This window comes from Labrus mixtus, chromosome 14 (assembly GCF_963584025.1).
Source record: "Labrus mixtus chromosome 14, fLabMix1.1, whole genome shotgun sequence".
Taxonomy (NCBI): Eukaryota; Metazoa; Chordata; class Actinopteri; order Labriformes; family Labridae; genus Labrus; species Labrus mixtus.
Window position 1 is genome coordinate 17,928,055 of NC_083625.1, and position 22,403 is coordinate 17,950,457.

The 22,403-nt window shown below is 41.7% G+C and overlaps 1 protein-coding gene across 10 annotated transcripts in view; it reads right to left on the reverse strand.

The window, feature by feature from the left end:
- acaca (acetyl-CoA carboxylase alpha) overlaps window positions 1-20,779 on the reverse strand; it is a 36,164-nt gene extending 15,385 nt beyond the window's left edge. For 2 of the 10 annotated variants that reach the window (XM_061055603.1, XM_061055602.1), the window contains exons 1-35: window positions 20,625-20,779; window positions 19,369-19,627; window positions 17,396-17,528; window positions 17,024-17,162; window positions 16,337-16,446; window positions 16,163-16,244; window positions 15,966-16,064; window positions 15,667-15,773; window positions 15,454-15,564; window positions 15,086-15,295; window positions 13,825-13,995; window positions 11,734-11,895; window positions 11,369-11,532; window positions 11,114-11,264; window positions 10,873-10,976; window positions 10,559-10,786; window positions 10,244-10,394; window positions 10,009-10,143; window positions 8,883-9,029; window positions 8,607-8,795; window positions 7,946-8,046; window positions 7,636-7,724; window positions 7,318-7,442; window positions 6,968-7,081; window positions 6,514-6,627; window positions 6,346-6,435; window positions 6,098-6,216; window positions 4,131-4,154; window positions 3,508-3,660; window positions 2,899-3,042; window positions 2,664-2,766; window positions 2,220-2,327; window positions 2,064-2,120; window positions 1,735-1,779; window positions 287-328 (exon numbers count right to left, since the gene is read on the reverse strand). In XM_061055603.1, coding sequence (XP_060911586.1) covers window positions 287-328; window positions 1,735-1,779; window positions 2,064-2,120; window positions 2,220-2,327; window positions 2,664-2,766; window positions 2,899-3,042; window positions 3,508-3,660; window positions 4,131-4,154; window positions 6,098-6,216; window positions 6,346-6,435; window positions 6,514-6,627; window positions 6,968-7,081; window positions 7,318-7,442; window positions 7,636-7,724; window positions 7,946-8,046; window positions 8,607-8,795; window positions 8,883-9,029; window positions 10,009-10,143; window positions 10,244-10,394; window positions 10,559-10,786; window positions 10,873-10,976; window positions 11,114-11,264; window positions 11,369-11,532; window positions 11,734-11,895; window positions 13,825-13,995; window positions 15,086-15,295; window positions 15,454-15,564; window positions 15,667-15,773; window positions 15,966-16,064; window positions 16,163-16,244; window positions 16,337-16,446; window positions 17,024-17,162; window positions 17,396-17,528; window positions 19,369-19,598 — 4,251 coding nt within the window. In that variant the 5' untranslated portion in view covers window positions 19,599-19,627; window positions 20,625-20,779. The remainder of the gene's footprint in view (window positions 1-286; window positions 329-1,734; window positions 1,780-2,063; window positions 2,121-2,219; window positions 2,328-2,663; window positions 2,767-2,898; window positions 3,043-3,507; window positions 3,661-4,130; window positions 4,155-6,097; window positions 6,217-6,345; window positions 6,436-6,513; window positions 6,628-6,967; window positions 7,082-7,317; window positions 7,443-7,635; window positions 7,725-7,945; window positions 8,047-8,606; window positions 8,796-8,882; window positions 9,030-10,008; window positions 10,144-10,243; window positions 10,395-10,558; window positions 10,787-10,872; window positions 10,977-11,113; window positions 11,265-11,368; window positions 11,533-11,733; window positions 11,896-13,824; window positions 13,996-15,085; window positions 15,296-15,453; window positions 15,565-15,666; window positions 15,774-15,965; window positions 16,065-16,162; window positions 16,245-16,336; window positions 16,447-17,023; window positions 17,163-17,395; window positions 17,529-19,368; window positions 19,628-20,624) is intronic. The other 8 variants (XM_061055607.1, XM_061055606.1, XM_061055605.1 and 5 more) reach the window with 5 other exon arrangements.
- Between the last annotated feature and the right edge of the window lie 1,624 nt (window positions 20,780-22,403).

Sequence of the window (22,403 nt, forward strand, 5' to 3'; positions counted from 1 at the left end):
CGCCTTTCTTAAAAGTAGAACGATTTTATACTTGAAGTTCACGGAGCGGCTGCACAAAAAAGGCGCAGCGCTCAGAAAAAAAAAGACGCTGGGCGCTGCGCTTTTCCTGCCTGCTGCTGCAAACGCTCTGTACTCATTGAAAACAAATTAAAACAGACGCTGGCGTTCAGAAAAATAACTTCAGTTGGACACAGGGCATTATGCATGTAAATCTATCATATGTGTATCCCTTCATCTTTGCAATAGACCTGATCATTTCTTGATATTTAAAAAAAAAGGCACACACCTTGTCTCTGGCACGGAATGTGAAAAACTTGGGGAACTCTCTCTGTGAGGAAAACAAAAGGGAGAAAAAGGTAGGAAGGGCACAAATATAATAAACAATGTCAACATGAGAAACATGCATGTAGTGTAAGAACAGCAGTGTTAGGAATGCTAGTTAGACATCTACCTACTAGTGGCTAGAAGCTATGCTGCAATTTGCTTAAATTGCTACACCATTGCTAAGTATGGAGTAATAAGCAGTGATCATGAGGAGCTTGGTCTCCATGCATTGGATTGTACGCTCATTTATTCCTGTAACGTGTCAGAGAATCACTGTGATTTCACTCAGACAGCATGCTCACAGGATGATAACAGGATGTATCAAAAGCAACACTCACTACGCTAATGAATTTTTTTTAAAAGACATAACATCCTTGTAATAATGCTCCTTAGCCCTGTTTGATGTTATCAGATGAATTGTACCATTTGTCAGACTGATTGGTGATGCTCTATGAGCTCAGTCACAAAATAACTGCGACAGTGCACACACAGTGTAAACCTCCACAGCCGGGATTTTAACCTGCCATTACACATCAGATTCACTATCAACACGGTGAACCTGCAAACTAAATCTTCTGGCTGAGCATACAGAGGGTAAACGTTAAAACTCCTCCATATAACAAGGGCCCATAATGATGGCGACACCCATTAGCAGGATTAGCTTTCATCACAGACAGAGAGAGAAAAAAATACAATCTTATCGTCTTGATGTGCAATTCTTAAAATCCAACCCCGTTTTAACTCTCTGCTATCATCAACCTCAACAAATGCGAGTGGGTGTTCTGTTGATTGTGGGTCAACCTCACCCAACATAAGTGTGGGTGCACTCATTATTTAGTGTTTCAAAGTGACAAATCTATGAAAAGGAGTTTAGGCTTCTGTAGCATCAATGACTTCTTTAAGCTAAAGGGAGGAAAGCCAGCAGGCTATCTTAAGGCACACTCACTTAGAGACAAGGATTACAGTAAAATGCCTTTAATTAATCACATTTAAACATCCACAGGAGCAGGGGAAAAATGCCAAACAGTCCTAAGGGTCTTCTTCAGGGTGTTGGGAGTGTCCTACTAGTCCATGAAGATTGACAACCAGCGTACTTCACACTACATGTAAGCATGTGCTATATCCATTTATTCTTGTTTTTATATTTCAGTGCATTTTCTGTCTTTGCCTTTTTTTTAACCATTTTATACTGATGCATCTATTCATTTATTTGTTCTCCGCAGCTCAGGGAGATGCCCCACTGTTTTTTTAATGCACAATGACAATAAAGTGAAATCTTGAATTTGAAACATGAATCTCCTTTGTAGTAGGGTGTGTCTTAAGAGCGTTTAACTTAACTCATGGGTATTGTTTCAATGAATCAACTCTAAGAGCCACCTGTGCTCACATCCTTTGTCTTCCTATACTTACATGAAACCTTTGGTCCACCTCACAGTTGACTTGCTTCCTGAAATCCTGTCATCATAAATGCAGCAGCAAAAGCAACGCATGCAGAAAGAGATACAGAGACAAACAGAATAGTGGGCTAAATTAGAAACACATTATCACAACCATACCAATGTCAATCAATATTTACTGAGGAAATACAGTGTTAGTAATTACACGAGGAAAGACGGAATGACAATTTTTAATATCTGGTTACATGCTATTCAGAAAATGTTGAGTTGGTGACATGCGGGTCAGCTGGTTGTGGAGACAGGGAGCAGATGATGTCATAATTCATGATAAGGTTCTCTCACCTTCTGAGCAACCAGGAAAGTCAGCCTACGGATACCGTGTTCAAACAGCAGAGATTTCTGGATAGTGACAAGATCAGAAAGGTCAGGATAACATGTCTTATTCGAAACTCTTCCTGATGAAATCTGAATTAAGTGTTCACCGCGGAGCGTTCCTACCTTTGACTGAGTGAACTCTCGGAAGCTGGCGGCCAGGCCGTCGTCATCGATGTCGCTGTCAGTCTTTATAGCCACATTCAGGATATGGATAGGCTCGTCCTGGACACTCTGGAAAGCAAGTAGACGAAGAAGAAGACACACTTTATTAATCCTGCGAGAGGAAATTCAGTTTTACACTCCGTTATAGAACATTCTACACACACATGAACAAACAGATCATATGGACGTGCACTAATGGAGAGATGTCAGAGTGAGGGGGCAGGAAGTGAACTGCAACCTCTCCAGCTACCAGACCAATTTCCAGACTTGGTCCTCTCTGGGAATTGAGCCGGCTACCCTCCGGTTCCCAACCCAAGTCCCTGCAGACTGAGCTACTGCCGCCACAAGTGCACGTTTTATTCCAAAAGTATGAACACTGTTCAAAGGGAAGTCGTCAACATTCACCTTGTTCTCCTCTTCTCCGTACAGGACAGGATTCCCTCCCTCTGGGAACGTCGGACTCGGAGGAGGAGAGTCAGAAAAGCAGCTCAGCACATCAGGGATGTTCCTGTAGAAGACACAAAATAAATAAATCATACACACCATTAATTACTTTTTATTTTTTTTTATTTTTTATTTTTATCTTCAACAACCAAATGAATATATTCAAGTAAAGCACTTCCTCTTTACTAAGACTGACCTGGTGAACTCCTGAAAGGAGCGGAAGGCGACCATGGCTCCCATGCGTTGACAAGGCGGTGTAAAAGACGTGTCGAGCAGAACATCACTGACGCTGCCTACGTGCACCATGCCATAGTGGTTTAAGTTGGAGGAGAATGACATCCTAGGGTATCGACAAGGAACGGTTACAATGGGAATCTACCATTAAAGTACAAAGACCGTGTGAAGATGTCCCACAATTACCGTTCGGAAACTCTTAACGGATTAAATCTTCCAATTTTGTCAGAACTTTGAAGAGCTGCTATATTATCTGAAGATATGGAAACACTTCTGATGAAGTCTCACATATAACTGAGTGAGGTTCCATTTATAGGGAGCAAGAAGAAACACAATGACACCACTGCATGTGAACATAGTGAGAGGATTCATGATAGACCACGTGTTAGACAAATTAAATCAACAAAAAAAATCCCTTCCACAGCAACAAAGAGACATTAAAGCACCGGAAAGACCCCTATAAAGTTCCCCTTCCATCTTGTTTGGTGTTAGTCTGATTGTGAGAAACTCTCCCAGAATTTTCACCCGAGAGTTTTTATATTTGTTGTTGTTGTTGTTGTTGTTGTCAAACCTGTCCTCAGTATCCAAATCGGACGCATTTTTCTTCTCAGCGTTATCATCCTTCTTAGGTTTACTATCTTGTGCTTTAAGGTCCAGGGCTTTCGTTTCATGTAATCTATTTTCAGCAGCTTTTGCCATGTCCAGGATGGGAGCAGACACTTTCCTGGCAGGACAGTCACAGGGTTTCATGTTCAGGAGATTTGCATTTTTCCTTCAGCATTTGATTGAAATGAGCTTACGTCGCTTTATATCCCACGATTTGTCCAAATCTCCAAACGAAGACAAAGCACTTACGCGCACACACACAAGTTAGGAATATATCACTCTCTCACAGACAGACAAACACACACAAACACTCACTCACACACTCACACTCACACAGACTCAAAAATGTTTGACACAGAGGCTGAATGCCAGGGGCCATGCTGTAAACATTGTGTTACTGCACCAGACTTGACCCTCAAGTGCTAAATCAGTTTCATTTTTGAAAAGTTGAAAGCACCAAACGAACATCTTTATCTTGGCTAAAAATCGGAAGAATCCAAGCTATCATAGATGATTGTTTTAAACATGCAGCTGGCTAGTCAGTACAGTTACAGGTAGTCTATGCAATGAAAGAAGTGTTTACATTACCTGTTTAGAGTGGGGATGTTCCCTCTGCAATCAAACGACATTGATTACTTAGTGGTTAGTGGCAGGCATCAGGAGAGGAGGGCAGTCATTGGTTAGCAATGTGTGTTGGCCCTTTAAGTATTTGAACTTATTTTTCGCAATAATCAATATCGAATGAATGCAATCACTGTGGAAATGCTGGATCATGTAAAGTGTCTTTCTGGCTGTCGAACACACATTGCACGATGTGACTGCTCCCTTTTCAACATGCATCATTAAATCCAAACGCCTCCTTGTCCTGAGTTTGTCTCTCTTTAGTTCACACTAGGGCCTGACCGATACGGGATTATTGGGGCCGATGCCAATATTAGGGAGAAATAAAATTCAGATACATCGGCCGATATCTTTCTTAGCTCATTAAGAGTTTGTTTGAAGTATATTTAAAAACACATTTATTACGTTGATTCCTCAACTGCAGTTATTTACATTTAAACAAAAGCCTGTATTGGCCAGAAAAACAACAGTGCTTTGAAACACTAATTTTTTACTTAGAAATGAACAATTCTAAATAAAAAAACTATGTAAAAGAATCCTGGTGATATTGGCACATTTCAGAGAATCAGAGATAATATTAGCCAATACCGATATTCATGCAATGTGTTATTATCGGCCGGCTGATGAATCGGTCGGGCTCTAGTTCAATCATGGTTTTAAATCAGATGCATCAAATCACAAGCATGCGATCATTTGTGTACATGCATAAACAAGCAGAACACCATCAAAACAAACTAGCATGGCAAAGCGTCAACAAACAAATTACTCTCATGTATACGCTCACACTGGGACCAAACAGAAGACAATCATACAGGGAGGTTGCAGAAAAGACACGTTCACCAGAAACGTCGCATTACTTTGTCTGTTACAAGCGTATTGAAATGCTGTGCATGTACAAGGCAAATCCCAAGTTTGTCTTTGGTCTCCAGAGTTTAATGTAGCCTAGCACGCCCCCCGATGTTTTATCCTGGACTTACAAGGACGGGCTACTGACGTGAGACTGTCGAGGATGGGTGCTTTGTTGCTCACAGAACATGTATTAGTGAAAGCCTGATTGTTAAGGTGAGGCGGTGACCGTCACAACACTCACACACTTGACAAACCAAGAGAAGTATTTTTTTTTTTTTTTGATTTTTTAACAAAAAAAATACCTTCTTTTGTACACGAGGAGCATTTACTCGAGGAATGACACAAAGCTGGGATCATGGGAGAGGAACCGTGGCACCATGGATGGATTCATTTATTTATCATTAACACTTAAAATATCCATCGTAGATGGCCTAGTGGTTAGGTCGCACCCCATGTACGTAGGATATAGTCGTCAAGCGGGCAGTCCGGGTTCAAGTCCGACTTGTGGCTCCTACTCCTGATTTCCTACTCTATCCACTCTCCTGTCAACTGAAGGCAAAAAGCTCCCTGGAAAAAAATAAGTTAAAATCCGTCTTAAACAGTTATGGCATAAAAGTGGATTATTTGGACCCTCAGGGGAACTGGTTGCCATCTTGGTTGTGGCTAATGGAGATCCAAATGAGTAAATACACTCTTTAGATGGATGTGTTTTATAAAACTACAGCTCTGGTCCATCTGTGCCACAAACACCCAGACCTTTGTATCACAGAATGAAGGGAAAAAAAAGATCTACCAAATATTACAGATAATTTATGAAAAAGCTAGTAAGACACATCAAGGGTAGTTGCAACTAATTCTGCTAAGATATTTGCTTAATTTAAAAAAGACTGATAAAAAAAATGTTCCAAACCAAACATTGTTGCCACTTATGGAATATTCAATACGGATCACTTTAAAAATATTTAGTTATAAAGCTTCTGTCCACAGTGCCTTTGAAGGTGGGGGGGGGGAAGAGAGAGAGAGAGCAGCACAAAACGTGATGCACATCATGTGAGTGCTGCAGTCTTTTTCGGGATTCACAATACCTGTTGGGGTGTGAGGTGGGAAGCATGAACTGGAACTCCACCACACACGTGTTGTCTTTCAGCTGACGGTGCTGAACGCTGTTGAGCTCATATGCGATGTATGCTCTGCGAACGTACACCTGGAGTCATGGGAGAAACAGAAAAGATACGTTTGATATGGGAGTCTGCGGCAATTCTTTTTTTTTTTTTTAAACTCAGTAAATCACGTCAGATCAATTTGTGGAATGTGTAGGGATTATTCTTCTCACCTCAAGGGCAGCCATCCTGACTACCTGGTTACTGTGGTAGAAGAAGTTGGGCAGAACATCAAAGATGGATGTCTCGGAGAGGATCAGTTTCTAGGAAAAAGACGGCATGATTACTCATCTTCAAGAGGATTTCAGAACATTAAATAAAGCCTGAGCTGAATTCTTTACCTGCAGGTTCTCGATGCAGAACTGGTGTCCATACATATCGATGGCGGAGAGGAAGATGGATTCCACCTGGTTGTGTCGTAGCTCATAAGAGGGGAGGTGGGAAGCTATCAACACCTGTGTAAAAATGAATGAACAAAGTCCTTAAATATCACCATGTATTTGTTTTCTGTTTTATTGAAGTTGAACAGTACTTTTCTTTTTCAGTTTATGACAGTGCTCATGCCTTTGATCCGCAATTATTCAAGACGAGTTGATAGTGACATCCAGAAAGGCAGATCAGAAAAAAACTTTTTACCTTTATGGAAGAGGAATTGGCACAGAAAAAGTCAATTATAAGAGCTCTACATGCAGTGACAAGGGTAAGCATGGTATTCAGTGATAGTGAAATGAAGTGTGTGTGAAAATGCGCTGTACGTTAAAATATAGAGCGTTCGATTCTGAGTCTTAGACTGACCTGTCGGGCCCGCAGAGCCACCTTAGCATTAGTCGTCTTGCTGAGCTGCGTTAGTTCAGTCAAGATGGCCATCAGTTCATCTGTCAGTGTCGGGTCACGGCCGCACAGCTGGTCCTAGACACAAGGGATAATAAGGTTATACAACATGCAGCATCACAGGCCAGACATTTTATACTGCGACTCAACACAAACAAATAGTAATCGTAACAGCATAGGGGCAAAATGATCACGATTTAGGACATCAGATCTCATGCAAAAAGAGAACGCTTGAAACAGAAGTCTGAAAGTCATGATTTAATCAATGAAAAAAAAAGGAAAACGGCCTTACAACATCTAGACCAGAGACTTACAATCAGCATCGTGACCACCAGGTTCTTCTTGGTGACTTGAGCATGGGAGAAGATGTAGTTGAGCACATTGGCCATGTCGCCTTTGTTTTCCTCTCGCAGTGCAAACACACACTTGTCATAGTGTCCTGTTGACAAAATAATGAAGGAGAAGCTCGGGTAAGCACTGAATAAGGAAACAGTATCAACTGATGCTGAGGCGTTTCACTGGGAAAAACCCCCACCAAGTGGACAGAATCGGTACTGCATTGACTTCAGAGAACTAAAAAGGACAGCAAAACTGAAACCACATGTAACCTATTATGAAGTGTGTTCTCTCACCATTCTGAAACTGGATCTCTACTTTCAGGTACTGTCTGAGCAAGTCCATCACCACTGCCTTCATGTGACCTCGGATACCACTGCGATACCTGATGGAGACAAAAACAGTCTGTTCTGAAAAAAAAAAAAAACTACAATGCTGTATTGTACTGCTTATGCATGAGAGCATGAATAAGTTGAATCTATTATGTAAAAGAAAGGTAACGAGGAGATCAAGAGACATTCATTCAATTAAGCTTGATGTTACAAATGACTCATGTCATGCTGAAAACTGCAGCCTCAGCCTCCACTTCTGAGATGTTGCACTCACTTCTGCACCAACTGGACGATACTTTGTGTGTTCATAAAGAAGACTTCTCTCTCTGACTTCTTGTTAAGAGTGGCTGCATGGCTGTCCAGGATGTTTGCAATCTGGAAACAAGGGAGAAAACATTATGAGCGTATATATTAGAAACATTTAATCCCAGTGGCATCAGTGACCTCTATTCAGAAGTCCTGACTGGTTGTTAAATTTGTAATTTCAGCTAAATAAATAAATTAGTTGTGTTTGAAAGCACCCTTTCACTACTAATCACATTATTGGGCTTTCCTTTTCTTAAACTGTAGATGAAATCTAATCTGTATGCGTTTATTAATCCAGAATGAAAAGAATAGACAGTCCTTGCATTCTGCTAAGATTTGTAGTCACTCACATATTGATGTGTTCACAATACTACCAATTCACATGACATGAATTTAATCTTCAGTATTCTTGAAGATGTTCTAATTTTGCTTTCTATCATAACTTAGAGTTGTACTCTGAACCATAGACTGTAAATATTAATGGATGAGCCTAACTTTCAGTCAACCTAACGACAGGCTGAGAGCTGGAGCTGAGGCAGTTTTAAGCCTCTTGACAAACTGTTACATCGTGCCCACCTGTCAATCTTTCTATTAGTGTAGTAAGCATTGTGTGTGTGTGTGTGTGTTACCTGCTGGCTGGGAAACTGGCAGAGCACGGACGTAATGTTGCTGGCGTACTGGGCCATCTCTTTCTTGATGGCCTTCTCCACAGCAGGGGGGATGCGCCCGGACACGCTCGTCATGATGTCTTGAAGCTCCAGCAGAGGCAAAGAGGGGTCACGCATTGTCTTCATCAACCTCTCCACCCACTCTTTCAACTACGAGAGACACAACGAGGCGTTGTTTCAAGGAACTGAGGTGATGTTAAGAGTGTAGCAGCCAGTTGTGTGTGTGTGAACTCTTACCTTAGCGCCGAAGAAAGGCTCAGGGAGACAGTAACCATTCATAATGTGAACGAGATGGTCCAGTGTGTTGTGGAAGACTCTGTGGAGCTTCTCCCCTCTGAGAGCTACTGCCTGAATAGTAGGCAGGGCGCCGGTGTGCAGCTCTGCCTAAAAGACAAAAAAATACATAAAATATCAATAATTCAAACATTATCACTGAAAATTTCAAAAAACATGGTGTGCATGTGCTGTTATCTTGGACACCAGGTTTTCCAGTGATGAAGTCTAGGAGTGTTCTCTAGGTTTAAACACAGACGCCTGCAGTTAATCTGAATAATGTTCGTCAAAGAAAGTGCAAAATGTGCTGTGATTTCTGCTGAGGTGACAAAGCTGTAAGACATGAGCCCCATCTGCATCATTAATAAATCCTCCCAACTATCTGACATTAGACTGATTCCATTTAGATAATTAAGTCATAATCGTGTTATCTTTGTCGGCTGTCTGACTGTAACATTGAGGTCTTGACTTCATAAAGCGCATCCTTTCCTTTACAGTGATGCTCTTTGCTGCTTTATTAACTGGATTCGGCCAAAGTGCTGACTCAAGGAAGGGCAATAAAAATGATTAACTTCTCCTTATGTGAGGGAGCTACATAAACATCTGATTGTAAATTGTGATGAGGATGATGGCTAGAAGTTACATTTGAACTTTGGACTGCTTTGCCATCAGCAATTCACATTGATTTTATTATTTTTAAGGTTTTGTCAACTTAAATGGTTTCCCTTTGGCGTTTACTTTCAGCCTTTGAGAAGAAAAAAAAACCTGCACATTACTCTTGCTTGGCATCACCAATTTATTAGAAAACAATCACGTTTCAGTCCCTCTGAACCTGTGATAGTTTGATGTCCTACATACCCTCTTCATGAGATAGTTGGATTTGCAAACACCTCATTGAAGCAGCCTAAAAACATGTTCATGCTGAAATTGTGTTAAAGGGCGACATTTCAATATGACCATGGGGATTATTTGTATTTTGGTTGAGTCGCCCTAACAAGTTCAGTGCCTCTGTTATATATGCATTTGAAACACTTTGTAATTTAAAAGTCTGTAACTTTTGACAACAGAAGGAGCTGAAAGATAAATGTACCTGTTGCACTCTGCTCGGGTCATCCAGCTGCAGCTTGGCAATGACACATCCGGGCTCCAGCGCTGCTCCAGCCCTCTTCACATAGTGAATACAACCAGACTCCGCAGCTGTGAGGGTCATTACCATCTTCATGACCTGAAACATACAAGGAAACAGTTTGCATCATTCTAAAAATCAAAGAAAAATGCAACGATTTGAACTACGGGTCATTCACATTTTCTCGAACACAATGTACCTCTATTTCAGCATAGCACTGGCCAGAAAAAACATGGCCGCCATCCTCAACTGTGTACTGGATGAGCTTTCCTGCTGAAGGGGATCGCAGCAGCGAAGGATCATTCTCCCTCTCAAAAACACAAGTCTTGTTCCCGATGGTGATGCGATACCTGAAGAACACAAAACATATTTTGTCTTTGAAGGAACGGAAATCAGAAGTCACTAGTACATCAAGTAACTCCTGTACAGCTGAGTGAAGGTATATCAAGATAATCTGCTAAATGAAGACATGTCATTTCACAATACAGTATTCAAAAGCTTTGTGTCCTCATACCGGTCCACCTCCTCCTTCATGTATGTGGTGTAGCTGCTTCCATCATAAGACAGCAGAAGGCCTCCATCACTGAGACGATGGACGTCCACCTCGGCAGAGGAGTTGTTCATGATGACCACGTAGGAGTTGGGAGACTGTCGGGTCACTTTCAGGACGTACTTTGTGCCTTCATAGATCAGCTCCGCTTCCACAGTGTTGAGGAGTGTGTGAGCAGGCAGCACCTGACCCCTGTTCAGAGAGAAAAGAGAGCGTTTTCTTTTCTCTTCAAACACGGCACACGTTTGGTTTCTCCAATGACCATGCTGGATTCTTACCTTTCCAGAGAATGCAGGAAGTTGGAGACACTGTTCCTCAGATTGACGTCTGCCACATGAAGAGCCCCGCTAACGATTCCCAGCATGGTGTCGGGACGCTCCGCCTGCACAAAAACAGATATCTTACTTCTTATCCAGGAAAATCACTATGCCAGGGGCATGAACCATAAGATCCAACAATGATCTCTTATATTTTCCTCAAAGAGTATCAAGTGACCACAGCTGGAAAGCATCTGTATACCTGCATCTTCTCTGAGATGAGCCGGTCCAGCCAGCCAGTGTCAATGCTGTTGTGCTGAAAGCTTTCAGTCTCCAGCAGCTTTATGAGGTATTCCACTGTCGTCCTAAAGTCTCCTCTGATAGACAACTCCTTCAGAGCCACCACCATGTTACTAAGAAATGTTTAAGACATAAATATGTAAACTTAAATCTCTGTTACAGTAATTGAGAAAGCTTTATGGAACAACAGGGGTTTAGAATCCCTGTATGTACTCACGAGATGGCTTCTTCCCGATTCTCTCCCCAAGAGAAACAGTGTCCAAACTGGGAGTCAGCAAACTCATGCAGCCCTCCAGCAGCTGCGACACTGAAGTAGCCCCACACGTTCTTATTGCTGCGGAAATTCAACTCTTGCACTGTTCCAGAACTCGGCTTGAAACCCTGCAATAACACAACATGTCATGACTTCGAGTGAACAAAAGGTAAAGAGAGGATTTGACCTTTAGAGAAGTCAAAACAGAGGCCGTTATTTATGTCACAACAGGATTACCAAGTGGAAAGTGTAATAACAGAAATCAGAGACTCTGTGTAACCTTTAGCTGTACATATTTTGTATGGCAGCCAGAAGGGAGGGTGGCCCACCTCGTCAGGATTTTCACTGGTGATACGTGCAGCGATGACATGGCCCCGGGGGGATGGTGCTGTCGACAGTCCCTCAAAGTCAATGGGAGAGTCTCCCCAGGGCTGGACCCCATAAAGCATCCTGATGTCTTTGATCCTTTGAAGAGGGATACCCATGGAAATCTGAAAGAACACGGTTGCATTAGTATTACACAATTTTAACTGCACATTGCATCACACACGTGACAGTGTTCATTTCAGCAGCTACTTGAGTCTTTAGACAATAATGCTCGTACGTTTTAGTCACATTGCAGTTATTTTTACCCTTGGTAGTTTTAAGTTTAGTTTTAGTCGAGGACAACTCAAAACCACAGACCAGGCAGAAAAAAATCTGGGTGTACTGATGGACTCTAAATTTTAATAGTCAAAAAAAGACAATGAGGATCCATCAGGACCTGGGAAAACGTGTCCACGCTTTTATCTTCAGTCAACTTGACTGATGACTGTAACAGTGTCTTTAGAGGTCTCCCTAAAACATCAGTCAACCGCTGCAGCTGATTCAGAACGCTGTCCTCGCTAAGACTGCTAGAGTCCTCACTAAAACGAGGAAAGTGGCTCACATCACTGCAGTCCTGAGGTCTTTGCATTGGCTCTCTGTCTGTCAGAGAATACATTTTAAAATACTGCTGCTGGTTACGCGCTGAAAGGTTTGGGTTCAAATCACATCAGGGACCTTCTGATTAGCTTTAAACCATCATGGTCCACATCACTCACATCGTCTAGGACAGGTCTGCTCTCAGTCCACAGAGTGAGAAACAAACTTTAAGAAGCAGCGTTCAGTTTCTATGCTCCACACATATTGAACAAACTGAAGACTCATGTTTTTACACCTGCCTTTCATTAAACTATTTTAAAGGGGCTATATGTAACTTTTTACATGTAGAAATCGTTTTTTATCGACCATTAATAAGCAAACGGTTAACTCATGTGAAAAAGTAGATGTTCACTGTCTATCTCTGTTGCCTGTATACAATTTTTCCCCGGGTCGTATTTTCCGTGAAAGCTCCAGGAAGTGACATTTTATGCACCTTCTCAAAGTCCTCCTCACTCCTCGCTCCGCTTACAGAGATCAACAGTACAAACTCATCACACACTCCCGCTCTCAGCCAGTGCCTGCAGAGACCGTCGTTTGTAGGATGGAGAATGAATACAGACACACAGACTCCTTCACAGACTTTCACATGTGTATGACCACTTACCTCCTCTGTAAACATTATGCCGGTAAATATCCAGTGTTTCGCGGCCGATGATGATGCTCGTTTGTGTACGTACGAGCAAGTATGACGAGCACGCGAGGGAGAGCGAGCAACAGGTTACTGGTGCAGTTCGCCTAACGACCATGCGGTAACGCTACAAACGCAGTATTTTTTAAAGTTACATATAGCCCCTTTAAACAAGTTTTTTTTCTGTATAACTCTGAACTGTAACTTTGACTCTTATTTTTTATAACTCTTTTTATATTTTAGCTTCTTTTATTTTTTTCTTCCTCTCTTTGATTTACAGGTTTAGTTTGAATGATTTTAAAATGTCCTCTCGTCATGTTTTTCAATAAAGAAATTGACACTGATATGTGGACTCGATGTATTTGCTCCGAATGATGACATGCTTATCTGATATTTGTTGTGTTTTCAGTTTTATACACAACATCTTGCAGAGAGATAGTGAGTCCTGTTGTGACCCCTCATCCTCTCTGCCGGACAGTGTGTGTCACTCGCACTGTAACACCCAATCAGCTTGACTACAAAGCTTTCCCAGCCGTGCTGCCCCTCAGCTAGACTGCCACTGACCTATTTACACACAATCCCGAGCTCTGCAGTTCACACCGCGTGACCAAGCGCTGTTACAACCACGGCATCGACTACAATGTTTCTGCATATCGCCTCCCTCTTTTGCAGACGGTTGCCATGGTGACAGGGGGCCCCGTCTAGTGTTAAGCAATGAAGCGTGCTAACTTTGTCTCCAGCCCGACAGTAGTGGACTGTGATGCACTGTGTGTGATGTAACCACAGTGTGCCCTGCAGGAGTGTGCGTGTGTGTGTGTGAGAGACTGACCTGCAGTTGGGCTGCAGGCAGGTTGACATCAGCGACCATCTCAGTGCAGGGATGTTCCACCTGCAGACGAGGGTTGAGCTCCAAGAAGTAGAAGCTGCCGTCCTGACTGTAGAGGTACTCCACTGTACCTGCACTGACGTACCCGACCATCTTAGCCAGCTTCACTGCACACTAAGAAGAGAACACCACACTGTTCATATCCAGGTTTAATCATCTTCAAGGGTCCATCAATCTGAAGTGATGTATTTTGTCTAAGGCTATATTGTCTTCCTAATATTAAACTGATAAATGGAGAACTGACTTATAAATGTCTTAGCCAATATTTTCTGACTATAGGGGGCCTAACACAAATACCTGTATTTGTGCATCCTGTATGCTACATTATGACAACGTATTTCACAGAAGACACAATAAGGAAGAGGAATGCTCCACGTTATTTAGATACAGGAGTTTGTCCAGTAGAGCACACTCCCACTACATAACGCTCTTAGCAGTAGAAGCAGTGAATGAAGTTGAGGAGCACTGCAGCGGGAATATCATAATGTAGAGTCCGACCAATTTATCGGCCAGCCGATAATATCGGCCAATGTTCACATATCCAGTGACTATCGGTGTCAGCTACTTTTTAATGCAGATATTGCTAGATTTATTCACCAGTGAAAGAGCATTTTCATTTGAGTCATTTCATTTTGAGTTTCATTGGATTACTACTACACTAGCAGTTCTCTGTGTGGCTGTCACGAGCCGAGTGTGCTAAATGGATTAGCACAAGTATTATCACTCTCCAGAGTGTCGAGCAGTGATGCACATATATGCGCAGTTACTTTCCAGTTGAGTAACCAAGTTGTCTTTGTTTTATGTTTTCCACAAGTGTTTGATAAATACATTTGAGGGGTAAACGCAATAAATGTGTATATCTTTCTATCTCTATAGATCGGAAATATATCTAAGAAAGATATCAGCAGATATATCATATAGTTTTTTTTTTTCTTCCCAATATCGCTATCGGCCCCAAGAAATTCATATCAGTCGGGCCCTATCATAATGTTATAAATAAGTTATTGATTAATGAAGACAGACTTCTGATGACCTTTCTATAGTATTATTGGAGGAAATCAACATAGAGAATGTCTATGTTCATTCCAGCTCAAAAATTATGGAAATCTGCCACCAACACGAGACACTTTAACCCCAAAAATATATTTTTTGTCACCCTAAATAATCCTATATGAGCCAGGCTCAAGTGCAAACATTGCTGTACCCTTTCCATATCCTCAAAAATGTCAGAGGTGGCAATGGTAGCAGGAGCCTCCTCTATGATTTTCTGGTGCCGTCGTTGTACGGAACAATCTCTGCCAAACAGGGAGATGGCATTTCCATACTGGTCGGCTAAGATCTGGACCTCCAGATGGCGCGCATGCTTTGCTAGCTGCATGACAAAAATAGGCGATCCTGGAACTTCTGCCTGGACCTGGAAAACCAAAGAGAAAGAAAACCCTTGCAGTCTTAAAATGCACAAAAATACTTTTGTTTATTTCCTTTGCACCTCTACTGGTACATTTGTACTCTATTCTAGAGAGTCTTAAGTCCTTCCTGATGACTCAAAGAACAGATTTAGTCTCCACCGACCTGTCTGAAGAGGTTTGGGAAATCATCAGCAGAGTTCACTTTGCGGATTCCCTTTCCTCCCCCTCCCTCTGAGGCCTTCACCATCACAGGGTAGCCGACTTTCTCTGCCGCCTGGTAATTGAAACATACAACTGTAGCATACATGTACGGTACATGAAAGAAAAAGCAACATTCGTTTTGCATCGTGAGCTGTCAGTTAAATCACATGCTTACCTTCATGCCGTCCTCTACATCTTGGATGCAGCCAAGCTCGTACACGTCTAAAGGAACGTTAATGTCCCTCTTCTTCTGGTTGCTCTCTGTCCATTCTACTGTCAGGCCTGGATAAGGTAAGCAGGTAGACATTTAAGCATACATCTTAGGGAAGCTGTGGGATGCAAGTTGTTTAAAAAAAAAAAAGAAATCTCCGGGATCTGATAAAAACAAAAGTAACAAAAACAATCAAACTGTTGGATCATAAACAGCCAAAAAAGAAAAGGAAAGCTTACGGCCCAACACTAATTATAACCCACCTGTACCGCTCCAAGGCAGAGTTGGAATTCCAGCTGTCTGAGCAACGATAGACGAGGCGATCTTGTCGCCTAGAGCCCACATAGCCTGACTCGGGGGACCTGAGGAAGGAGAAGAAAAGGAGTAATTTCAGTCGAGTAAACTGACAATTAGAAAGTGAGTGATAGGCTCAACAAACCGTGGAAAAAGCTTCTCTTACCCATGAAAGCAATGCCATTCTTATGGAGCAGCTCTGGGAGTTTAGGGTTCTCAGAGGCGTGACCCCACCCGGCCCACACAGCCTGCAGGAAACAAGATGAACTCAATCAATGGTATAATAATATTCATTGAGGAACACCTTCTATACAGACAGAGATCCGGTGTGTTATGGTACCTGAACAGGTATGCGTTTAGCAATGTCCAGTATAAGCTCCACATTGGCATAGTTGTTGTTATTCGTCCCTCCCGGCACAGGCACGTAATGGTCTGCCATTTTGATGTACTCTGCAAGAAACGGAAGCACAGACAATCTTTGATACTGCAGGCACAGCTACGATACAAGAGGACTTTCTTTTGAGTTAGCTAAACACAAAAAAAATAATGGGCCTAAATCCTGGAGTACTTTCCTAAAGCTATGTAGACTTATGCTGCATTGATGTGCTCATCGGATGGTCCCAGTTTCCGAGTTGGGAAGTCGTTCTTCCAACATCAGTGTGTTCATGTGATTTCAGTACAGAAAGTGGGAATATTGTAACAACTACAGAAAACAGCAAGGAAGCTATGAAGAAGATGTGTGGAATGTCACTGTTACAAGTTATGGATGTGCAAAGCGTGAATTAATAAAAAGTATCTTAACATTAGCAAAACATATTTTATGATGATTATGATTTCATCGGCAAGTCCATCACCTAATTTTTCCCCAGAGTTCCCGAGTTGTTATTCCAACTTGAGCAGACGGTTTATCATGTGCAACTTCCAACTCGGAAACTCGCTTTGCCGATGTGTCGGACATCACATGAACGCACCATTAAGCCATGTCTAGCATATTCAGTGTCGAGATCCATATTATACTCCAACTCACCTGCGTTGGCTTTCAGGTCCTCTGGCGTCACCATCACAACAAAGCGGATCGCTCGTTCATTGCGAAACATCTCATAGGCCCAGCGGCGGATGGAGCGCATGCATTTGACCGCTGCAATGCCATTATTGGCAATAAGCACCTGGAGAAGCACAATAGTTGAGCTACGAATAATAATGGATGATCACAGATGATGCCGTTTCTATATGCACAAGGACGTCACATTCTATGAGACTCCCATGTCACGGCTGTACGATGCAAACACACCAGTTATCTTATTGTAGAAGTTGCACACATTACTTGGATTAATTTTACAATGTCATGTGATTTATTCTGCCACACTCAGCATCCTTTAAGCAAAATAGATGTTTTCACCTTTTCAATGACCTTGTTGCCACCGAAGCGGGTGACAAATTCCGCAGGCGAGGCCACAGTGAAGTCCCTTTGGAGGTCAATGCGACGGCGATCTCTGCCTTGCTTCACCAGATGCAGCCCTGACATGCTTGGCCTGTTGCAAAACATACAGAGAATGCATTTCATGGCATTTTGTAACATCTCCAGTTTCAGAGAGAATGGAGTAGAAAGAACAAGCTCTTATTTTTAAAACAATGTGTTCGAATCAAACTGCTAGAGGAAGATTATCCCATGCGTCTGACAAAGGCTTAGAAGACGGTTTATGTTAACAGCCCAGGAGATATAAAAAAATAAAACTTGTTATCACCTCTTATAGATAAAGGGGTTGACTACTGTCTCTTATCATGCACTTGTAAGTGATTTACTGACACCTTACAGGTGTCAAAGAATGCCTGAGAACACAACATGCTTAAGATAGGAATGATGGTACTTATTTGCATGTTGTGAAAAGCAGAGGGGGGGGGGGGGGTCGTCAGTGAGATCTTCAAGAAGAAAACTACCTCTTTAAAGTGTCACCACTGACATCTGAACACATCACATTCTTAAAACATGTTTACATGCTAGGGCACGTTTCTCCACCGGCAGTTACCGGTGTATTCAAATGAAGCTCAAGCTCCACCTAAAAGGGGGACCAAACTGGGGAATGGCTAATACAGGGGGAGGGACATGAGTATCAGCTGGAAGGTGTGGTAGAGGCTGTGCTTGTTCGGCTGGCTGGTGTCTGTGGGCTGATACTGCGTTATTGCATCACTGGAGGGGTTACTGGCATGAGGGAAATTAGTCCCTAGTGAATGGAGACTGTAATTTCAATCTAGATGTGGAGCAAGAGTCGGTTCTGTCCTATGAGAGAGGTGATAAGGGGGGTGGAGGAGGCAGACACCCCACCCCATCAAGTATGTCCAGTTTTGAAAACTGCTGTCCAAGCTTTTCTCAGCCGGTCCTCAACCTTAACCTCCACACCAAGCCCTCACTCTCTGCCAAACTGATGATGTAAAACCAGACTGGAAAAAGCAATCATTGACAAAGAGATTATTCTGTAATCGTATGATGATTATGTCAATGTTAAACTAAAAGTGGCTTAACAAATTAGATTCTCCTCACTGGCATGGGAAGGCGGTCGGCAGGTTAGGTAAAAAACACCAACACCACCCACGGGATAGCAGGAATATAAAATAATATTTTAAAACAAAAAGTACACGTAATCAGAGTTTTAAAAAAGTCTTCACCCACTTCAGTCAAGAGGATTTGGGGATAATATGTTACCTACATCAGATCTTATTTGAAACTTTCAGGGCATACAGAAGAGACTGCTTCAAGCTTTATGCAAAAGTCTGTCATCACTGAATAGCTCCTTGTGACTTTTTGGTTGGGATTTTTATTTTTTATTACATACACATATTTCCACCTTTCCAAAACCAACATTTTGAAGTCTAGGCCTAATTTCCAGGACTCCCTCACAGACTCTGCACACAGAGAAACAAAGACACCTTTAGCAGCGTGCACTGCAGCTACTGAAACCACATGTGCTGCAAAAGGAGCCTACCCAGCAAAGGAGGAGTAGATATTATGAACAGAGTGTACTCATGTTGGATTGCTGGGCTGTATTTTCATGAAGATGGAATTTGCAGGTTTTATTTTATATTCACATCTGTATGCTTTACAGCCACTAAGAAACAGTGCAGTTTGATGGATGCATTTTCTGTCTTCATATTCAACGCACTATTTGGTTATGAGTTACCAATTCAAAAACACTTAAATTACATCAGCGACTTCTTATTTTCAGCCAGAAAGAATTGTTATATTTTCAAAAAAATAGGGGGGAAAAAATGTAAGAAGCATCCAAATACTTGGTACAAGCTCTCTTCAAAAGTTGTTCTGCATGTTTGACAAAAGAGTCCAGAAACGATGCAGAAAGTTGAGGTCGGAATTCTAACCTTAGATTGTGTATGGGCCCATCGATGGAGTCGAACCCCATCTCGTAGGTGCTGTCTGAGCTCCCGGAGGACGGAGACAAGGACCGGGGCTCCTTTTCCTCCAGCGGCAGGTCGGGCTTGACTGGGATTTCATCCTCCGAGTTCTCCTCCGACACCGATCCCACAATAAAGTGAGAGTGCAGCGCCGCAACGGCTGGGTTCTTCTTGGCAGCGCCGTCCTTCTGTGCCATGACTGGACGACACGAACAGGCTGCGAAAACTGTCGAGGGACACAGAAGTGGCAGCGATAGTTATAGCGAGAGATGCAGGGGTTAAAGTCAGTGTGTCACAACACCTGTGTTTCATGCTGTTTGTCTTATTGCAAAAGTGGGTTACATAAACATATGCATCTTGATAAAGCATTACAATATATTACACCACTTGAACCCACACAGGGAGCATCAGAACATTGTGTATAGGTTATTGTACTGACCAAAATGACAATATCAAGAAAACAAGAAAAAATACTAAGTAGTGTTGACAGTAACTACAAATCAACAAGTATGTGAGGCATTGTCTCAACTAGGAGAAACTGAATCCTCTCTCTCTCTCTCTATATATATATATATAAAATAGTTCAGTTAAAGACTTGTACTCTATATAATCTATATATAAAGACTTTACCTCTTGAACTACTCTCTCATTCACTTGTTAGATTACCACGGACGTCCTGATCATTATATTTAAAAATGTAAATAAGACAAAGCTGCCACAGTCCTGACTGACATGCGTCTCATTCTTTACGTTGCTACAGTAAAATGTTTTTCTACATGCCTGTTCAGGTAGAGAGAGAGAGAGAGATTACTCCCAGGTGAGGCACACCTTACCTATCGCTAGCTGCTTGCGAGACCAGAAAAACAAGACGAGCACTAAAGCCAGGCACGCTGAAAACGTGAGGAAGGGTAGCATCACAAACCAATACCGAGGTCAAAACGAAACTTCCAGGTGAAACCACACATTTCCTGATAATTTAAAGTCGACTAGGTGAGCTTAAATAGCAGTCATAGCTAGCTTTCTAACTCAACACCAGCCTCAGGTGAGCTCAAGCTAACAGCATCGTTAGCTATCTCACCGGCAGCTTGCGAATACATTTATAATGCCACAGTGATGGCACTAACACTCTAACACAGCTGACCGCACTGCAGGTGTTACTGTACTGCAGCACGCTTCTGAACCCGCCGGTGCACTTTGTTCAGCGTGGACAAACATCAACTCACCGGTGGAGACGTACCGTAGCGTAATCCTGACACAGTTGACTCCCAGAGATCGATAAACTAATCGTGTCTTTTAGACATCTCTCTCTCCAGTCAGGAAGATGAAAAAAAAAAAATCACATCATGATGAGGTCACTAGGCTCAGACAGACGCTTAAACAGCAGAGAGTGGGGTGATGTGATGCGCACACAGGTTACTATTGGACAATGACCTCTGACCGTAACTTCCGCTATAGAAATAGATAAGGTAGAAAAGACTGCACAGTCAGATGGTTCACCTATCGGCGCTTCTAAGAAATATATGAATGAAATGAAATTTAACAAATATAAGAATACTATATGAAGTTATATCTATATGTATACACGTACAATAATAATTTTTAAATTGCATGAATGTAATATAAATACCTATAAGAAGTATAATGATTGTGTAGATTGTGTAGAAGATTGGAGGTTAAGGGAATGCACTTTCTTTTCCAGCTAAAACAATACACAAATGTCACGCACATTTTCTTATTCCTAAATCCTTAATTTCTTATGTATATAATGCAGAAAATGTAACATTCACAATCTTTCATGAACAGTTCCTCTTAATAGTCCTTAAATATAATTTCTTCTTAAATATACTGGCGTGATAATTAGATATAATTCCTAATTTTCCATTAATGTATACATTTCCATTGAAGCACATAGCAATAGTATTATACATACAATGCTAGACTTATCATACCAATTACTATCGTCTATGCAATTTATGTGTCGTATTCTAAAAACATGTGTTTTACATTCCTTTATTCTGTACACTTGATTACAACTATTTATGTTCTGTTTAATTTTTTCCTTACATCCATGGATGTCTTCATGTTTCTTTGTGATATCTGGTGTGGTTAGGATTTCTCCATTGGCATTGTAATGTCACAGAAGGCCCCTATCACTTGAGAATTATCTTTAGTCAAATAATCTAACATTTCCTGAACTACTTTTTATTTATTGGTACATTTTTAATAATACCTACATGGGATTTACGTGTTCTATTTAACGTATACTCAATCTATTGAATATAGATCTAGGACGGTCTCGTTTTAAGAGAGCCAATCAGACTCCGGAGGATGTGTTGTGGGCGGGGTTTACAAGGCCACGAGAGGGGCACGTCTCGAAGGAGGTAGTCCTACGCCGTGCACGTGGTGAAAGTGCCGTTATCTGTCAAACCTTTCTAGTGCCTCGCGCAAAGCGCAGCTGAACTTCACTTGTGTTTAAAAAAAAAAAGCATGATACAGGTCCATGTCTTCACTAATCATTTGCTTATATTTGAAACTTGTAAGCGTGGCCTATCGAAAGGCTATTTAACTTCAACTCTGCCGTGCCGGTGTTAAAACAGCAGCAAGACAACGCCTCGAGTGCACGCAGTAATCTACCGTGCTTATGTCAAAGATAGTTGACGTGAAATGATCAGAGGCTCTACCGTGTCAGCTTCCAAGTATCTGCCAAAGATAATTATTGCAACAAGATAATTCACTTAGCTTACAGATGTTTACTCAAATAACAGAACAGTGGCAAATAGTGTTACATTTCCAAGATCCAATCAATTTGATTAAACCTCCGCAGTTATTTTTTTCAGTGAAAAAGGGTCACTTCTTAGTTAATATCCTTATTATTCAACCATGAAATAATACGTAAACAGCACCTTGATTATAAATACAACAATCAGGAAAGTTTTTTGGTAATCCAAACGGGCAACTATGTAGAAAAATAAATAGAAGCCTATATAAGAAAATATAACGTG